This window comes from Phasianus colchicus, chromosome 24 (genome assembly GCF_987193195.1).
Source record: "Phasianus colchicus chromosome 24, bPhaCol1.hap1.1, whole genome shotgun sequence".
Classification (NCBI taxonomy): Eukaryota; Metazoa; Chordata; class Aves; order Galliformes; family Phasianidae; genus Phasianus; species Phasianus colchicus.
This window is the reverse complement of record NC_143459.1, coordinates 3,727,321-3,747,207: the sequence shown is the minus strand read 5'-3', so window position 1 is coordinate 3,747,207 and position 19,887 is coordinate 3,727,321. Positions and strand designations below refer to the sequence as shown.

At 49.8% G+C, this 19,887-nt stretch overlaps 1 protein-coding gene across 5 annotated transcripts in view; it reads right to left on the bottom strand.

The window, feature by feature from the left end:
- Nucleotides 1-9,534: 9,534 nt before the first annotated feature.
- The window catches only part of PTPRU (protein tyrosine phosphatase receptor type U), a 45,914-nt gene continuing 35,561 nt past the window's right edge, over nucleotides 9,535-19,887 (bottom strand). For 3 of the 5 annotated variants that reach the window (XM_090124335.1, XM_090124336.1, XM_031594937.2), the window contains 7 exons: nucleotides 19,476-19,625; nucleotides 19,189-19,362; nucleotides 16,713-16,853; nucleotides 14,903-15,028; nucleotides 14,129-14,286; nucleotides 12,995-13,130; nucleotides 9,535-11,687 (listed from right to left, as the gene is read on the bottom strand). In XM_090124335.1, coding sequence (XP_089980461.1) covers nucleotides 11,625-11,687; nucleotides 12,995-13,130; nucleotides 14,129-14,286; nucleotides 14,903-15,028; nucleotides 16,713-16,853; nucleotides 19,189-19,362; nucleotides 19,476-19,625 — 948 coding nt within the window. In that variant the 3' untranslated portion in view covers nucleotides 9,535-11,624. The remainder of the gene's footprint in view (nucleotides 11,688-12,994; nucleotides 13,131-14,128; nucleotides 14,287-14,902; nucleotides 15,029-16,712; nucleotides 16,854-19,188; nucleotides 19,363-19,475; nucleotides 19,626-19,887) is intronic. The other 2 variants (XM_031594938.2, XM_090124338.1) reach the window with 1 other exon arrangement.

Genomic DNA, 19,887 nt, shown 5'->3' with positions numbered 1-19,887 from the left:
CTTCTATCGATTTCAGGTGCTATTAACACTCCTTGCTTTTCCTGGAAGTGGGTTTCACACCACTGCTACTGAATCCCAGCATCCGCTGGGTCGGTGCAGGGCTCTCCCTGCACCATGTGTGTGCTGCAGAAGCAGTTTTTTGCTCCAAGTCACGCAGTAGGGCAGAGAATGGGCTGGTGTGAGCATCACCATAGGCATCTGAGAAGCAGTTCTTCCTGCATTGCTGTTCCCAGAGCATCCCAGCATAGCAGGCACTGAAACCTGAAGTCCTTTTCTCTAAAGCAATAGGGAGATGTGTTTGGAGGAGAGAGGGAGAGCAATTGGAAACTTGGAGATGGAAGCAGAGCTTCTCCCAGGTGCCACAGCCTGGGCAGAGGACAGCCATAGGTGCTCATAGGTGCACAGTGAGCCCCACAGCCCCACACCCATCCCTGAGGTCACAGCTGGGATCCAACCCAGCATCTCTGCATGGATCTGGGTGCTCAAATGCCTTGGGAACCACTCGGGTGTTTTGAGTTCCTGGCATTGAAATGAGTCCCAGTCGTTTCCCAAGGCATCCCTGCTCCAGAGAGCAGGCTGCTGAAATGGAAGCACGCGCTGGTGTTTAAATATTAAAGACTCAATTGCCATTAAATCCTGATAAACACCCAAACGAAGAACACTAACTCTGGGAAACTGTTAGGATTGGCAGCGTGGTAGGAGATTTAACAGCAGCAAAATCTGCTGCTCTGCTCTGCAGCTGTGTTTGCCTGGGTCTGAAGCATGGCCAGCCTGGATGGGAAGAGGAGCTGGTCTCACTGGTTGCACCATGGGCTGAGATGATACCCAGGGAAAAACACACCAGGGAAAACACCAGAGGAGTCTGGATGCCCATCATACCAGGTCAGGCTCCCTGAGCACAGCCCTGCCATTCCAAGGATGGGCTCTGCAGCGCAATGCAAGAGCTGTGCTTGCATGGCTCAACAAGAGAGGCTGAGAGTGACTATACGTTACAGCAGCAATAAACATCAGCCACTGAAAACAGCCTTCCATTTCTAACTGTTGATTTTCCATAAACATAAAGGCTGAATCCTACCAAGCCTAGTTAACTTGCAGGAAAGCTGACAGACCTCATCACTTTGGTTCTCTTTAAACACTACAGCACTTGAGCATCCAGATCAGATCTCATTGCAGAGAAGCCCCTTGGTAGAAGTGGCTTTCCCACAGGGTCAGGGCCAACAGCCCCACATTAGAGCAGCTCCAGTGCCAAAACCCCCTGTCTTCCATCAGGTGCACACCTATTTACAGCACTTTTCCCCAGTATATTTTTTCCTAGTGTTTCTGTCCAGCCGAGATGTAAGTGGCTGGAGTAATGCAGCTCCTACTGCTTCCCCTAGAAGATTATCCCATAATCTAGCAGACGTGGCCATTAACAGCTGGATAGGAAAGACAAACCCACACCATTTCACATGCCATAGCAATCTGTTGTTGAACTCAAGGGGGAAAAGTTCAGCACGTGCAGCTGTACACTCCTCTTCCCCTAATCAGGGTGTTATTGGGGAACAATTAAGAAGAAGTCAAGAGCAATTAGAAGTAATTAAGAGCTCTCAACAGGGAGGAGGCACTCAGGGGATGCTGCACAGAGCTGTCTGCCTGCAGGAAGGATATGGCTGAGTGCAGGATGGGGGAAATGCAGCCCAGGCTCTGCAATGGGGCACCCATCAGCCCTGCAGGAACCTCCAGGCCCATTCCCTGTGATTGTCATTGCTTTGTCTGCAAAACAGACACTTGCCCTTGGACCAGCCTGAGCTGCTGCCATGAGGATGACTCCGGTGCAGTTACAAGAAGGCAGCAAAACCAACACAACTACAATAAGTTCTTATTTGCAGAACTGTTTCCAGGGACCCAGCTGCTCTGGGATCTGTGGGCACAGCCAAGGCTGTGATGGCTGCTGGAAGCCGCCTGCAAGCAGCACAGGGGGAAGCACTTCTCCTTGTGAGATGCACTCAGCAATCTCAGCTTCCCAAGAAGATAATTAAGTTCCACTCAACAGTGCGACTGCTACAATTTAAAGCATGTGCATGCACACACATAGAATGAAAAAATAATAAAAATAATTGGCTTTTAGTCATTGAAGGTGTTTCTCTCAGCCCACAATGCTGGGGCTGTCCTTCCCATGGCAGAACCCCTTTGCAGCACCCAAGGGATGCATGCAAACACGCAGACCTCATCGTACCACCCAAACACAAGGCAAACAACCACAGCAGAGCAATCTGCCTTTAGGAGCATGACGCAAAACCAGAATGACTGGGACGATGTCCTTATGCTACCTCCATTTCTGCAACATATTTGATCTGCCCGTTGGGAACAAATCCCCTGTTGTGCCAGCCCTGCTGCCGCCTGCACCGCGACAACAGAGGCACAACAACGGCAGTGCCCCAGGGATGCAGGGATGTGCAGGACAGACCCATCCTTGGGCTCATCTCCATGCAGCCATATAGCTCCCAGAGCCCCATATGGCGTGCTGATGGCACCCACGGGGTGTGAGGGCTGATGGCACCCATTGGGTCTGAGGGCTGCTGTGTTGTCCAAATCTGTCCCAATCCCCTTTGCCTGAGGAGGCTGAGCCACTCTGCTCTTTGCAGCTGGGCATCTCAAAGAGGCTGATATCCAAACCCTGAAAGTCACATCTCCAAGCTTTGGGCAAGGTTATTGTCTTGAACACTGAGGTTTTCACCTGCAGATCCCAATGCATTCTATAAAACACTAACAGCTGTTCAACTGCAGCAGTAACATGTCTCCAACACAGGGGCACCACAGGACCTACCCAGCAGCCAAAGCTGGGCTCTTCCTACCCAGCTGCAGGCCCAGCCCTGCAGTCCCACATGGAAACCAACCTAGGATTTTAGCACCAAGACATTGCTAAGTTCCTAAGTGAGCCAGTAATTACATTTTTACTGTAGTTTAAAAGGCCGTTTGAGGCCTCACAGAGCAAACGTTTTCCCTTTTAATGACATCGTAAGAGATTAAGAGGGACCAGTCTCGCAGCAAACATTAAACAAAGGAGATGGATTCCCTCGACAGCTCCAAACCCATCTCCAGCACTCAGATGGGCATGGAGGCAATGGAAAAGCAGCAGCCACTGCTTTGTCCTCACCTTCAAACAGTTGCTAGACAGAGCTGTGTCAAGAGAAGGGCTTTCGGCGTGGGGGTGGTGCTGGTGGTGGTGCTTCAGTTATTGCAGATGTTTTGCTTGTTGCAAGATGTTGGCCAGGAGGAGCAAAAGGGAGAAACAGCAGGGAAAAGGAAATATTTATCAAGCTTCAAAAGAAGCAGATGGCTGCAATGGAAGGGAGAGTGCACATGGGGCAGGAGAAGGATTAGCCCTGAACCTGCAAAGGATTTCCACTCCATGGCAATGCTGAATCCCTAGGGCGCTCTGTACAAAGTGAGGTTCCAGGGGCTTGAGGGTCACCTGCCAGACCATGCATCACCACTGCTTTGCTCCAGGGCATGCACCCAGCTGGGACCCATCTCTGTGTGCCCTGTCTTCACCCAGGATGTTGGTACATCCCAGCACTGCAGCATCTCCAGCTGTCCCTGAGCCGCTGGGAGCAGCGCCTGCGCCTGGCAAGATGGAAAGCTGCCTAATTAGTGCCAGGAAAAGCAGCAGCAGCAGGGGCCCAGGCAGCCCCTGCCAAGCAAACATGTTCAAATCAAACTGGAGCTTTCTCGCTCCAAAGTTTACAAGATGTTTCTTTCAAACCCTCATTAAACCCTTCTGTCAGCCCTGGCATTGCCCGGTCCCACACGGGGCTGGGAGATGCCACCATGCTCAGGCACTGCTGCCTCCCAGATCAGGGGCTTCTCCTGGGTGTGCTAACCCACAATAAGACCAAGTTGGCCAGCTAACATGCTGTGATGCATGCAGAGAAGCAGTCCTCTTCCTGGAGCACTGCAGTGCCCTATGTCTGGACATGGTTCAGGCTCTGCATTGGGTCACTCCATCACTTGGGGTTAGTGGGAAGTAAAAGCAGGGAGAAGAGCTGCAGCTCTGTTGGGGCTGTTCCTGCCTTCCTCCCACCACTCATCACCCCTCAGTGCACAGAGCCCATGCACAGCATGCAGCACACTGCACCTGCCCTCCTCCTTCCAGAACGACATGAGGATCCAAGGCAGCACAAGTCAGGGCGAAACTGAGCAGCTGGGGTCACGTTGGTGGTGAAACACAGCCATGAGGGATCAGCACAGCTTGCAAAACCTGGAAATGCACCCCGAGCTCAGCCACGAGGAGGTGGAGTTTTTCAGGGTATTTTTTGGGTGGAGAAAGGCCAAGGAAAAGCAATGGAAAATATCAGGTTTCAACAGTGCTGCAGCATTCTGTGCTTTTCCTTTTGATGTTACTTTTTATTTTTTTTATTGAAAAATATTTTGTGGTCTGACGCAAAGCTCGCTCCTGCCTGAAAAGCCAATGTCAACACCAAGTGCTGCGAATGCCTCAAAGGGAAACATTTAGAACTACATAATGAAAAAGGTAAATAAAAAGAACCTGCCTTCTCTTTTCCTTTTCCCTCCTGGTAATTTTCAACTTTTTTTTTTTTTTTTTCTCCTTCCCTTATGAAACAAAGTCATGCTTTGGGTCTTAGATTTGAGCCCAGGTGACAGTGCAGCACCCAGACCTGTTTTGATCCAGGACAGCAACCCAGGAGGAGACTTCAAGCACATCTGCCTGTGAAACTCGTGCTCCTGCAGCAGTGTTCATCCCCATTCCCATCCCCATAGCCACCTTGAAACTTTTCCTTAGCCAGCAGCGTTTTGCCCAACCCCTTGTACTGTCAATAGTTAGCATTGCACAGAACAAAGAAGTCCATAAGTGGCACAAAAGTGGGCAAGGACAGGCTGGTTACCAACTGCAGCTTTGCATTTTGGCAATATATAGAATTCTGACTGGAGAAACCCAACCCAAGGTGACTCCCAGCAATGCATCAGGAGGACCGTGCACGTTTAAGACATTTGTGCCCCACTTCTGTGCATCCAGCTGCAAGGAAAAGGAGAACCCATGCATACATGTGTGCACATGTACATCTCTGCACACATTTGCTAACACCTCTGCATATGCCTGCACTTCAGGCTGGCTGGGGGTGAGCCTGTTGATCCGTGTCTGTTTGTGTCTGCGCTCTGTTTGTTGGTGCAAGCTGCCTTTCCCTCTGCATATGTCTCTGTGGCGGCATGCCTGATCACATAGGAAAGCTCCTGTGGCTTTTTGGTGCCATTCCCAGACAGCTCTGACAGCAAAATGCACACATTGCACCGGGAAGTTATTAAACAGCAATGGAAGAGGAGGGAGGGTGCTGGGAAATGGTTGCTTTTCAACCCGCGTCTCATCACTTTGGGGTTTAATGATGGTGTTTCCCACTTGATTTTTCTGGCTTCTAAGCCAAGATGTGCTGAAGTGACACTTTCCTCACTCAGGAACTCAAGAGCTGGGGTCGGACCCCTCTCAGTGTGTGAGTTGTGCCCAGCTCTCCATTACACCCATCTCCTCCAACCAGTCCCCCAGCCCAGCACCTGTACAAGTGGTTTTCCTGCTGATCTGAAGGAAAAAAAAAAAAAAAAAAAAAAGGAATCCTTTCTGGACCTCCACTAATAGCTCAGAAGAGCTGTGCCAGCAAGGGATGAGAAGCAGGCAGTGACCATGGAACACTGCAGTGGTGCTCCAGGGCAGAAACTGGGATCTCTCCAGTAGATTAATGCTTAGTTTAATGAGCAGAAGCCAACAGTCCCTCAGTTCTCAACCATGCCAACACTGCCTGCCTTTCTGTAATGCTGGGGCATGCTAGGGCCTGTGCCTGCATTCAAGAGGGGGATTTATTGTAATAGCTGATGTTAGCACTGCAATACAGGCAACAAACCTGCTCTCAACATGCAACCAAATTCCCTTTTCCTGGAAACTCTTTGCATATGAGCATGCAGCCCATCAGCCCACTATTTCCTGCTCCCCCAGAATGAAGCCATAGGAGCCTCCAGCCCTCCCAGCCCCATTGTAGGGAGCAGATTCCTCCTTCCTACCTAAAGAGGATCTCAGGCGGTTGTGTGGTTGCATCCCATAGTTTTCCTCTGTACCAAAGATCTTTGGGTTTCCCATCTGTAACACTTATCAGAGCCCCTCTTTGGCTCATTTCTTTAACAAATCTTCCCCATGCACCTCACTGGGAGCAGCCCAGAGATAACAACAGCAGATATGGGCTGACCTATGGGATTCGTGGAGTGATCAAACTGTCAGATAACAGAATAAATCCTTCTCATGGGCTGAGGATTAAATCAGAGAGTGTTAGCTGCTGCAGCTCCTTATTTATTTCTGTTCTCTTAAATTGCATTTCCCTTCCCCCCACAAAGAGTGCTTGCTGCCTACAGCTGTAAATTACTGCAAACCTTTACAGTACGCTTAGACACTGACTCCCTTAACCTTGCAAACACCTCTTGTTTTCCTTGATGGCCTCCAAAAGCTCTTGAGAAAGAAAAAGCAAAAAAAAAAAGAGGGATATGATACGATAGCAGGCGTGTATCATGATATCATGGCCTGGCCTGAAGGTTACCATGGGTTGGGTGTGCAGCTGGTGGCTTTTGCATTCAGCAGCACCTCACCCCTGCTTCAGCCCAGCCTTCCTCCATCCCCATGTCCTGCAGGCTTACAGGGCTGAGGATGCAAACAGGGCTGCAGGGAGCTGTGGTGCCCCAAAAAGTAGCACTTCCCCATCGGTTTTGGTGGCTTGGGCATTGAGCAGCTCCTCTGAGATCTGGGTGGAAGAAAACCACAACAGATACAGAGCACTCAGATTACCCATAAAGCTCTATTAAAGTGGATGGCAAAGTACCCAGAGGTGGTTTGGTTGAATGAACGAACAAATGAATGAATGAACAAATGAATGAATAAATGAATAATGTGCTATTCAGGTGTAGCAGAAGTGCAGTGATGGAGCACCTGGTGGGAAGGCAGGGCCAACCCAGGTGTAAGCAATGCAGCTGAGTGACCACAAGGGGTGGAGCCAGGATGCAGCCCTTCCCAGCCCTCATTTAAAGGCTGGCAGTGGAAGTAAGAGGACTTCACTGGAAATCCTTGCCTACCAGAGACCTTCTAAAGGTAAGCACTTTTTCTTCCTTTGTTTCTGCCTTCCCAGCTGCTGTGTTTGGGCTTGGCATGTTGACTTGCTTATTGTAGCCAGAGGAGTAGTCTGTCTTCATCATCTCTGAAAGAAGATCTCTGGAAGATCCTAGGCTTGATTATGTATCACAGTGATGTGCCAGAAGAGACAACAGTCACTCCACTACAGAAGAGTCCCGCTCAGAAAGAGGAATATCCCGTTCCTGAAGATCTCTGGTATACAGATAAGTTCAGCAAAGGCAATCTGAGCAAGTGGAGAGCAGTGGCATAGCATCCCTCTACTGAAAATAGCATCCCTCCACTGAAAGATTCTGGTTTGAAGAGGTGGGTGGTCAGAGTAGCCAATGGGCAGAACTGTGAGCCACGTGGATGGTTATAAACAAGGAACCCAGTGATGGTATCCTGAGTATCTGAGCAGTTGGGTTGTGTATGGGGAGCTCGCTCTTTAGATTGTGTGGTGGCCCCCCCAGGAATGGACTATCCACACACTGATTTTGTAGCAGCAGCCTGCAGGCTTTGCAGTAGAGTATAGCATCCTAAATTGCAGGGATGACTGCACTGTGCTGCTGACCTTGCTTCAGCCCCATGAGCCTCTGTAGGGATGCTTCAGGGTGTCATCTTCCAAAGTCCCTGCTAATTTCAGGTGCATTCATCTCTGGCTGTCCCTTAGGAGGCCCAGAGTTCTGATATGGCTGAGTGCTCCTCTTGCAAACCTGGCAGCCTCCCCAACCAGCTGAGCCCTGAGCAAGCCCTGCTTTGCTAAGCATTGTGCAGAGCAGTGAAGGACAGCAGGGGGGTCATCCCTAAGGGGACAGTGAGATGCCAGCACACCCTGGGCCCTTCCCCTGCAATGCTGTGTGTTTGCTTTCAGCCTGGTTCTGTCTCTGCCTCCATCTGAAACTCTCTCTAAACTTCCTAAGCAGATTTTCATGCCCGACCATTTGTATTTGATAGCCGTGCTGAATTACTGCTTTATAAATAGCAAGAGCTTTATCTTGACTCTAACCAGCAACCTCAACTTAAAGCTAAATGCATAATTTACTGCAAATTAAACTTAATGGGACTAGAATAATTATGTTGACTTTTGGAAGTACTTAAGGATAAATACATGATTAGATATTTTTGCACACCGTGAGGAAATATTTATTTAGAAATACGAATTCTTCTCATTGAGCCTTCTGATGGCACATTTAGAGGTGACACCATTGGCATATAGATTACAGTACCATTAAAGCAACTCTCCAGCACTGGGGAGATGTTGGTTCTTGCTCCCCATCCCTCCACAGCCCTATTCTAAAATATGAATATCAGCATCACTGCTAACTCCTATCTTCTCCCTAGGGATCTGTTTCTTTTTTTAATAGAAGTGGCTCAATTTGAGATTTTTTTTTCGTCCTACAAGTCAAAATGTAGAGAGATTTCAACAGACCTCATAGAATCTTAATCAGCAGCTCATGCAGTAACAGCAGGCATGACTGCAACGTGCTCCTGCATTTTGCTTGTGGTTAAAGCTCCAGTTGCCCCAAGCTGAGCAAAGCATCTTCCTCCTCCTCTGGGCTCTGTCTCCCAGGACCCCTGGAGGTGCAGTGTTGGATGCAGGGCACTGTTCCTGGCTGCTGATAAGACACTGGGGGCATGCAGTTAAGGGCAGATCCCCTGGCCAGGGGGACACCCACCCACCCACAGCCCTTCCCAGCAGTGCTTCTAGGTTTCATTTTGCATCAGCCCCCTTTTTATTATTTATTGATCAAATCTAATTACTGCATCCTTCATGAACCTTAATTAAAGATGAAAAACAGTCCTGACAAGTCAATTAGATTTTTTTTTTTCCCTTGGTCTCCATTAAATTAAGACTCAAGTGTTACTGGAAGTGCTTAATATCACAACACATTAAACCAAAGGCTCCGTGATAGATAAATCACCCAAGACAATGCAGGAGCTTTCTTTTCCAGAAAGGCTTCCTTCCAACAGGTGTTCATTTGCTAGCTGAGGAAGATCCTGGAAGTCCCTCCTTGCTTTTGTGCATCTCTCCCAGTGTTGACTCCATTCCAGCTGGGGCTCTGTAAAGCAGTGCTGATGCTCCATGCCAGGAAGGCTCTGCTATCCCAGCACCTGGCCTTGTACCTGGTCCCCAGAAACATCCTTGCACAAACCAAGGTATGACTATACCTTTTTTCCCCTCTTTCCCCCCTCCCCCATTCTCCCCCTGAATCATATGATGATATGGAACTAGATTTATCATCTAGTTCCACCCCCCCAGCTATAGGGCAGGGACACCTCCATCTATTCCTCCAAGTCCCATCCCAGTGCCAGCATGAGAAAGCCAGAGGCCATCACAAATTTGGAACATTTATTTATGCAACTGATTTTCTTAAAAGGAAAAGAAAGCCAAAAATAATAATTAAAAAAAAAAAAACCCAAACCAAAGAAACAGTCAACAACAGCTGGATGTGTGTGGTACAACCCACATCAAACACGTCCCTCCTGTGCCCCCCCCTGGGTCCTTCATGTCCCCTCCACGGAGACATTATAAAGGGAAAAAATAAAAGCACCACTCGAACCTGTAATACCAATAAACATTATCCATCTTAAGAACAGTATTTATATTTTTATATATATATTTCTCTATATATATTCCTATGTACAGGCTGCCCTCGCCTCTCATCATGTAAGCATCTCAGTAGGGGCTGGAGATGCATTCATTTCTACAGCACTTTGATTCCAAAGTCTGCCCTAAAAACCCAGAGACATCCAGCAAGGAAATATTTAAAAAAACAAAACAAAACAAAAAAAACACCCTCACTTTTGAAACTTGTATGCAATTCCTCCATTCTCTGCTCTCTCCCACACAGCACCTGCATTCCCTGGGCAGTGTGGGCATGGTGCTGGAAAGAAGGGGATGCTGACCAACCCCACACAACAGCTGCAATGAAAGCACCAGCATCACCCGAAGCACTTGTGTTACCAACCCCAGCTGGAGCAATGAGACTGTTTGGTCACAAGGCAACACTGGCACACAGCAAGGATGGAAACAAAGGGGAATGTGTTGCATAGCCCTTGGATAAAGTGTTGTTCAAGCTGTGCGAGTTATTCAGCAAAGATGTGGGTGAGCCGAGTATCCAGGCAAATCCTTTCCAAGGGGAGAGATTTATCTTGTGGCCTTCCACCCTTGGAGAGCAGCTGGAAGATTCTCAGGGGTTTGGTCATCCTTGGAGAAGCCACTTTGGCTCTGAGACCTTCATGCTGCAGACTGGTGCAACCAAACAGCATCTGCTGGGCTTTGGATTGTGATGCAGGTATGAAGGTAGCATGGGTGGAAAGGTTCTGCTGCCCAGGGAAGATAGCAATGAAGGATGTGGATGCCCACGTGCATCCAGTGTGGGGATGCTGGTTTCTCATCTGGTTTTCTCTACTTCACCAAAAAATGACTGACAAAGGGTTGTGCTCAAGATAAGCAGCATCCCCAACTCCTGAAGACAAACCTGCATCCCTTCACTGTGCATTTATGGAGCTGTTTGGAGAGAGAAAGCCCCCACCACAGCTTGCTCCCATTGCCTGATGACAACCTGGCTTTTCCAGATAAAACAGCAAACACTGCACCTGATGTCTGCCTGCAACAGGATGAAACCAGAAGGCATCAGATGCTTTCTAACATCAGCTCTGTAATTTTGCCTTTAGGGTCCTGGCTGCTGGGTGGGCACCAGGAATGTGTGACCAGCTCTTAGAGCCCCCCAGAAAGGAATAATTACTATGGATGGAAATGACTGCATGGAGACAGATGTGCCATAGGGAAAACATCACTGCAGCAGCTTTGAAAGGACACAGAGAGGGCTCTGGGCTGGTCCCCATGAGGGACATCACACATCCCCTGCCTCCCATCCCACGGTCCCCCTCTGTCCAGGGCTGAATGCATGATGGACACAATTCACAGAAACACAACAGTGGAAACCAAGTTTGTGTTAAGCAGACAAATCCATGAACTTCCTTCAGGGGCTTTGCTCCAGTGCAGAGAGTTCCCACGCAGGGCAAAACACAACAGAACCACTGGGGCTCCTTGAAGAGCAGCTTCATCTCCAAGTATCATCTTAAAAAGATCTTTTTCCCAAATATTCATCCAACCAAAACAGGCTTGCAGCCTTCCTTGGGGTCTTCTCCAGCTGTTCCAGATGTGTCTGAGAGTGCCCAGGCAGTACTGAAGGGCCACCTCCTATGCTCACCAACTCCACATCACAGCAGGGATGGGATGAGGTGAGATGCAGCATCGACCCATGGCCATGCACTTGGAGCAGTGGGAGGGAAGGCGGAGAGCAGGGGATGGAGAACAGGCAGCACCTCCCCAGGTCCTTTTGTTGCTCCTGATTTGTGTCCATTTATGGTCCTTTGCTGTTTCCCCCTCCTCTCCTTCAGCACTAACACAAGTGCAAAAATGTGAGTTTGGCACAAACCCTAAGCAAACCTCTGCCTTTGCCCTCCTGGCGAGGTGCTATCTGGTCTCCAGGGACTCCAAGTATTCCAGTGCTATGTCGTAGCAGAAGTGATACTGCTCCTGTATGGGGACAGAGGAGAGTGTTAAGCTCCCAGCATGGCCAGCTTTATATTATAGCAAAAATAACTGTTTGAGCTCATAAGCTTTGTCCATCCTTGTCCTCATTTACGTGAGCTGCTCTTGTGCCTTCTCATTCTAATACAATTTATAGCACACAAAACTGTAGGGTAACGCAGACAGCAGAGGTGCCCCTCCTACTGAGATGTTGCTCTTTCAAGCATCCAATGAGCAAAACAGCCAGAAGGTGGAAAATCACCACAAGCCAGGTTTCAGATGCTCTTGGATGGGAGCATCCTGGATGCAAGGGAAGACTGAGCCTGGAGGAAAGGGAGGGAGCTCACCTCCCAAACTCCACAGCAGCAGCACAGAGATGGCAGATTGAGCACCAGCACAAAAATCCCATTATCCCCAGGTGGGAGTGGGAAGAGGGGCTTCAAAGTAGGGAGGCTGGGGCAGCTTAGACTAAAAGCACATAATGCTTTAGGATTAAGAAAAGAGATTGTTTCAATTTATTATAATATAAAAATAAACCCCACAGGCACACAGAGGGGGAAGATGCACAGGCTGGATCCAGAGGGAACTGTTCCGCTCCGGCTGCTCTCTGCAGGCCTGCACTCATACACAGGGGGAGGATCTGGTCTCCAGTGGCTCCAGGAGATTGGGATTCCCAGAATAGCTCTTTCAGGTTCATTTGAGCCTGGAGAATGCTTGTGTCCTGATGTGAGATGTTGCCTTTTTAATACCTTGGTAATTTAGCCCAATGGGCCTGGTGGCTTCATGCTTGTCACATCATCTTTCCATTATCTGCAGCCCTCCCTCCAGCCCCCGGTACCCTCCCTCACCTTCCCCTTCAATTTAATTCCTAATGAAATGGTTTTGAGGGGGATGTGATTTGCGTTTGTCAACTTAGAGATTTTATAATCCAAGCGGGGTAAATATTTCCAGCTGGCTTATTTCTGAACCACCGCCAGGCACCAGCCCAGCACTGGAGATGTGGGGACAGACGTGTGCTGCTCCTGCCCCAACCCTGCCATCAGGGACCCAGAATAGGGCACAAGATTGGTCTAGCATTAGGTGGGATGGTTGGTGGTCCTGCATGTGGCAGGGGGGCTGGAGATTCATGATCCTTGAGGTCCCTTCCAACCCTGGCAATTCTGTGATTCTGTGATTTCTGCCCACAGCTGCCCCAAAAGAAACAGTGTTTTGGGGTACATGCATCCCCTTTTGCTGCTGGAGGCTTGCAGGAAGGCAGATGCACAGGGAGAAGCAGTTAGTTAACACAGATGGTGGTAGTGCATGCTGCTTACCAAGGTCTCCACCATATTTGGCTTGTAGTTGCGGAGGGTCTTCGCAGCATAGAAGATATCTGCCATGTTGTGACACTTGATCATCTCCAGGATCATGGTGGAGGCACAGTAGGTGCCACTCCGACCACCCCCATTCCTGGTGGGAGAGACACAAGGTAAGGGCCAAAGATGGCCTTCAAGCATCTTCATTCATTTAGTTCCCTTCATCTCTCTCCATCCCCTCCTTCCCAGTATAGGTCCCAGAACCCCCAATAAACTGGGGTGATATGGATGATTTCCACATGGTGAGAGGAGCTGTGATCCTGCCTTAATGCCCTCTGGCAATAGCCAGGTAAGAGCAACAAAATGCCTTTTTGGACCATCAGGGCTGGGGCTCAGACACCTGGGCTCTGTTCTTAATCATGGCCTCTCCAGGATCACTCAGGAAATCGGTCCATCGGGTCCCTCTGTGACCCTCTTGCTATCCACAGGGTGACCCAGCCCTGGTCCCCAGGCTCAGCACTCTGCATAGCACTGGCTGGAGGTGCTGGCCTCATTTTTCCAGCACTGCAGCAAAACCATTCATCCAGGAATGAAACCATCCGTCACATCCACGTCTGATCCCTGACAGTGATGGGGACAGGAGTGAACATGACGCCGGTGTTTTATAAAGCATGTTTTCAAATTACCCTCCGGCTAATGAAGATGGGCAAAGCCATAATTAATTTTTGATTAAAGGCTCTCCTGCTGTCTCTACTAATCTGTGAACGTGCTGGGTCCCATCTGAGGAGAGCACGTGGATGTGAGGAGGGGATGAGGAGTGCACGTGCCTGATGAGCAGCCAGCAGTGAGAGATGCAGAGCTGCTGACACACCTCCCTGCAGCCTGTGACATGCAGGGGACGTGAGGACAGGGCTGGGACCAGGGTGAATATCAGGAATACTGCTTGCTGTTGGTGGGGGAACACACCTCATGGAGGAGATGTGACATAGTGATCACAGGGTGCTTCACCCCAAACTTGTGTTTTGGAAGAGGCAGCACCATCTGGGCACAAAATCAGCATGGGATGGGATTTTCAGAAGAATTGCTGTGGATAAATGAGCTGATGGCATCTCCCCCAACACCAGAGCCCACAGTCCTCCAGCTGACACTCACAGGCAGTGCACCACAGTCCTGCCATCACCGCTCTCCTTCTGCCACCTTTCCACTTGGGCCAGGAGGTGCAGGAAGGACTTCTTGGAGTCTGGGGTGTCCCGGTACGCCGACCATCGCAGGTACTGGAAGTGCCGGACCATCAGGTGCCCCTCCTGCAGCTAGAAAAGCAAACATTATCAGCATTAAGCCATGGGAGCCTTCTTTTGCCTCTTCTGGAGGTTTCATGGAGGGCAAGATGTGTTTGTCATGTATTAACTATAGAGCAAAAGGGGAAAAAATTTTTTCCTAATGCAGTGAGCCCTGACAGCTCACCCCAACCCAGTGGCCCCACCACTCCAGGCAGCTCCATCAATGTGTTTATCCTAATCAGCAGCACCTCAAGCTGTCTGAATCTCACAAAACCCGGCAGCAGAGCCCTCAGCTTCTCCAGGGCTCCTCCATCAGATCCTCATCCTGCATGCACAGGACCCCAGGGGTGTGTTTGCTGTGTTTGCTGGAAGCCAGGAGGTTCACAAGGAGCTGCTGCCCACAGAAGGGTGGAGTGTTGGCACCATGCCTTAATACCCCAGTAAGCTGGTTAGTGGGGAAACCCAAATCTGGTTAGCAGGCTGCGAGAGGAGGATTACATCCATGGAGCTGAATGGGATCAAACTCCAGCCTGGCAGATGTGGGGGGGGTTGTTGCTCAGAAATATTCAGGGCATCAGGAGGTAGAAGAGGAGAAAACTCCTCTGGCATCCAGTGAGGAGAGCCCCAAAACCAGAGAGAGCCTCACCCGGGTGATGTTCTGCACTCGGAAGAGACGGGACACGATGTCCTCATCTGCTGCTCCTGACACGTACTCCACCTCCATGGGGCCATAGTGCTGGAGCCCAGGCTCAGGCCAGTACTGAAGGCAGGGCTGCAGGAGGAATAGGCACAGTGTAGCTTTAGCCATCACATGGCACGACAGTGGCCCTCAGCCCGTGGCCAGGACCGTCCCAAAGTCACACCAACATCAGCTGGCAACAAGGAAGGGCTGTAGAGCAGCTCCTGCTCCCTCCCACGTCCCGCAGGGCACTGATGGATGGCTCTGGCCAAGGGTCACGGATGCAATTGTTTTCACACCATGACAGCTGGGAAACCAGCAGCGATACAAAATATATGATGTTTGTCACCACACTTTAACAGAACATTTAGCATTTCAGGCCATCTAACGGCCTGGGCCTAACTGCATGGCAAATGTGTTTGAGAAATAATTGGTTATTAATAGGGGCTATAAATCTCCAAGATCTCTAAGCCTTCTAGACTCAGAGCTATAATTTGGATATTAAAACTTCCATCGGCAAGACACAGTTCAAGTGAGGGATATACCCTCTAAGTCACCTTTCAAAGCTGCCTGCTGTAAAGGCTGATTTATTAGCTGTTGGTCCTAAACTGGTAAACATTTAAGATCCAGCTAAATATTGTTACACGTAGACATCCCTGAAGAATAGACATCTAGAGAGAGAGACAGGGCTGAATAATGAAGAAATATGGCACAGTCCTGCCTGGGATGGTGCTGTGGGATAGCAGCTGTCCTGCCATGCTGCAGGGGACAGGCAGCTCCTGCTGGGCATTTCTGAACTGGGAATGAAAGAACAGGTGGGGAGAAAGAAATGAAATGTTGGATATTTTTCCCCCCCACTGCTGTTGTGGTGCCTTACAGCTGGGTTCAGCTGACAGCTGATGCTTTTGCTGCATTCTTATGGTGCAGGGACAGTACCATGTGAGCTGTGTGTGTCCAGCACTTGGATCCACACAACACTGGTGTTCCATTCATGGTATCCTTGTGACAAATGGTATAACTGCCATTTGGGGTCATTTACATTGTGTATCTGGTCTCACCTTGTAAAATTAGCCAGCTAATGAAGTCTTCTCCGACAGCCATTATGTGTTTATAATGCTAATTTTATGTAAAAATCCACTAAGTTTCCTCATTGAATTAACATTACAGACCCGGAATGGACTTTTACATCTGCTCTAAATGTGGCACAGCTCCAGCTCCCCAGCCTCCTTGGCAGAGGGCTTCTGTCCCTTCTCTGCAGGGAACAGGTGACAGCAGACATCTCTCTTCTAGCTCAGCAGATCTGGACATCCCATCACACAACAAACCTGCAGGACACCCACTCTGTGATTTATAAAGCAGCATTCATAAACCACCAGTCTTTTGGAAGACAAGCACTGGACAGCTTGGCACCAAAAGAGTGCCAGGACAAAGCACTGAAGGGGCTGACTGTGCACAATGAAACCATAAACTTGCTCACTGCAGGATGGAAGGATGCAAAATATGTCCCTGGTGATGTAGCCTTCCATGAAGAACCAGGGGAGCCCCATTTTGGGCCAAGCTTAACCAAAAACTCTGTGTGAACCAGCAAAATCCCCCGTGCCTCAGTTTCCCCTTTCTCAAAGGAGAATAAAATCAGCTCTTTATCCCCCAAACTTTCCTCTGTCCTGTAAAATTACATCTCCTTTGGGCATTCGCAAAGATTACGGTTCTATGATGCAGTGCCAACCCAACGTGAAGGCAGGACAGAGCTGCATGCAGGGCTGTTGGCAGCACTCACCCAGGCAGAGTTGGACTGGTTCAGCTGGTTGAGCATAACGATGGAAGTGCAGCCATAGTCGTACACCAACCTCCAGAAGTCAGTGGTGGTGTTCTGCAGGGGGTGCAGGGTGACAATGAAGGCAGCACTCTTAGTGTAGCTCTGCAAGGAGGAAGAACAGAATGGTTAAGGACACTGTGGCAGCACTGAAGCCATTGCTGTCACACCCTGAAAAACCAGTGCAACCAGTGCTGAGGGCCAGCAAAGCCATCTTCTCCATGCTTGAGCAGCACTGGTATCCCTGGCATGGCTTCAGTCTGAGTGCTGGGAGATTCACGTCCAGGAAAAGCAAATTTGGGTTGTCTCTGCCTGCGGTGGGGATGGTTTTCACAGGAAGGTGCTTCATATACATAATTAGGAAAGGGAAATCATTTTGGATCCATGAACAAGTGCAGCTGGACTGCCCCAGACATGGGCAAAGGTGCCACTGCATCACCTATAGCATTGTTAGTCCCACGTCCCAGCACCCCTGGGCATCCCAGAGAGCAGAAACAGTAAGCAGCTTTCTTTTGGGGGAAGAAAGGAAACCAGAATGAAAGACCTCTATAGAATAAGAGACTGCTTCAGCACTCTGCTTAAAATATAACCCCCTCAAATTAAGGAGGGAGGGAGGGAAAGAGGAGAAAATAAAAGTTTGGAGATCTCCAAGAAGGAAGCTGGGATCTCTGCCTCTCCATCACACCCAGCAGCAACCCAGAGAAGCTCCCCCTGTAAAACGGGAGCAGCAAAGCTGAGCTTTGGCCCCTCAGCCATCCCAGCACCAATCTGTCAAAGGACTGCGAGCCCACGGCTGGGCATCAATCACTTTCACATTAACACACTGCAGCTCAGACCTCCTTGGGAGCACAAACAGAGCCGTGCACAGCCTGTGCTGGTGAATCAGTGCAGCTCAGCTAACAGCGAGTCCTTCAGCTGCTGCGAAGCCTTCTCACTCAGCTCATGGAAATGCCCCCACTGTGCATCGCATTCAATCTCTCCCTCTGCACTTTGAACTCCACAGTGAATGGATTGCATCCTTACCATGCACATCTCCAGCACCTGCAGTGCTTCTGCACCAGTGTCAGTGACAGTGCATGGCTCTGCCAGTGGCACCACAATGCTCAGCATGGACCGATGTGATCTGACAGACGGATGGACTTACTGAGCAAACCACTTTGGCACTTAAAGAAAATGAGATTTTTTTTTTATTATTTTTTTTTTTTAAGAGGCAAATGGGTTTTATCCCTTCAGCGAGAATTTCATCCAAAGGGCTTTTCGTGTCTGTATAACAAAGTCTATTCTCTGACCCTGGCTGTCCCCATAACAGAGATTAAGGAAGGGAGGCTCAGTGATGTATAAACACAGAATGGATATGCAGACCCCAAGCAAGATGAAAAAAAAGCTGCCTCTGTGCTATAGCCACAGCCTCCATCTGCTGCTCCTGAGCCACCAGCAGCTACCTCCAGTGTAGAAACTGCTTCTGCTGTGGGCAAATGCAGGTACAAAGTCTGTATGAAGACACAGGGAGATACATCACCCAACAGGGGGAATAACACAGTGCTGAGCCAGGAGGTGCTGGTGCTCAGATGGGGAAGGCAGGCAGGCTGGCTGCAGCACACAGAGCTGTAGGGCTCAGCCCAAGCACTTGCCTAAAGGAAAGTGGTTTTGGTGACAAATGACCCGTCACTCACACCCTGAGCCTCTCTGCTCTGCTTTGCAATCATCAGCAGACAGCAAATTGCTTTTCCATGATGGGTGGCCTTTCTGATTGCACAAGGAGACACATGGTGGCTTTGGGACCACCTGGAAGCCCCTCAAGATTGCAGCAGAATGGACAGGAAGCATGCATCATGGGATGCTGGCTGCACTCAGGGATGCTTAGCACTAACAACTCCCTCCTTCTTCTGTGCTTCAGCTTCACTACAAAATAAGACTATGCCCTAACCTTCCTTTGTGAAAGATGAAAAGCCCTTCTGAGATGAACAAGATGTCACTGCACAAAGATGGGGTGAGGGACCCTGCTATGGAGGTCCCTGCCCTCCCTCTGCAGGCTGGGGCCGACATGTACTGACCTCTTTGTGCATTTGTACAAAATGAGGCTGCGAATTCATGCTGAGCAAGGTTTGGCATGAAAAGCCACCCCTCAGCTTACAACAACCCCACGAACATGCCCACTCCTGTACTGAAATGGGGCTCAGGCTGTGTGGATGCTGGCTGCTCTGCAGGATAGGCAGCAAATGCCAAAACTGCACCAGGCTTCCCCACATCCCCTTTACAAGCCCAGATCCCTCACACCCAAGGTTCAGCAGCCCAAGCAACTCAGCATTTCCACTCAGAAGGACACTGAGGCTCACTCCATCCCATCTCCAAGCCTGCACACCACCCAAGGATGTTCACAGCATGGCACGAGGACCCTAAGCCCGAGCCAGCCCCTTCCTTCCCCACAGAGCACACGTACATCAGTTAAGGCCGCGTTGATGTAGTTGTTGCTGTCTCCATCCACAGAGATGAGGAAGGGAAGGCATCGGTCCGGAGGCAGGACATCCATGCTGCGGTTCCTGTCCCGGTTGCGGGGCAGGAGGGCGATGCTGCACTCTTCCACATCCAAGTGGGGAGTCACCGAGTTCAAGGTCTGTGGGCACACAGTCTCCTCTTAGCTCCTTCCTTGCTGGAGCCAATCCCCAAATCCCCTCTTGGCTCAGCTGGGAGACTGGGAGGGGATGTGTTGGTTCTGGGGTCACTCACCTGGAACTCCTCCCGCAGCTGTGAGGAGTTGCTCTGTGGCTCAATCCTCACCATCTCCTTGTAGGTGGGCTTGAACTCGCTGGCAGGGATGCTGGTTTCACCACACAGGCAAGCTTCCAGGATGGCATCGTGGATAAAGACGTACTGCTCCTGTGGGGAAAGAAAGAGGCTGAGCTGGGCATCACGCACAGGAAGCTCCCATTCTCCCATCACCCAGCCCCTTCTCTGCAAGATGAATTTGTGCAAGGCCAGGGCAGCTTGCAGGGAGCAAAACACCCTCATGTTCTTCTGATGTAGCTCTGCCAGCTCTAAGCAAATCACCCTCCAAAGGCAGAAAAGCAACGGGATGGGTGCTGGCTTTCTATGAGACGTGACCTCAGGTCGGGCTGGAAGTGCTTTACAGCCTTTCTTG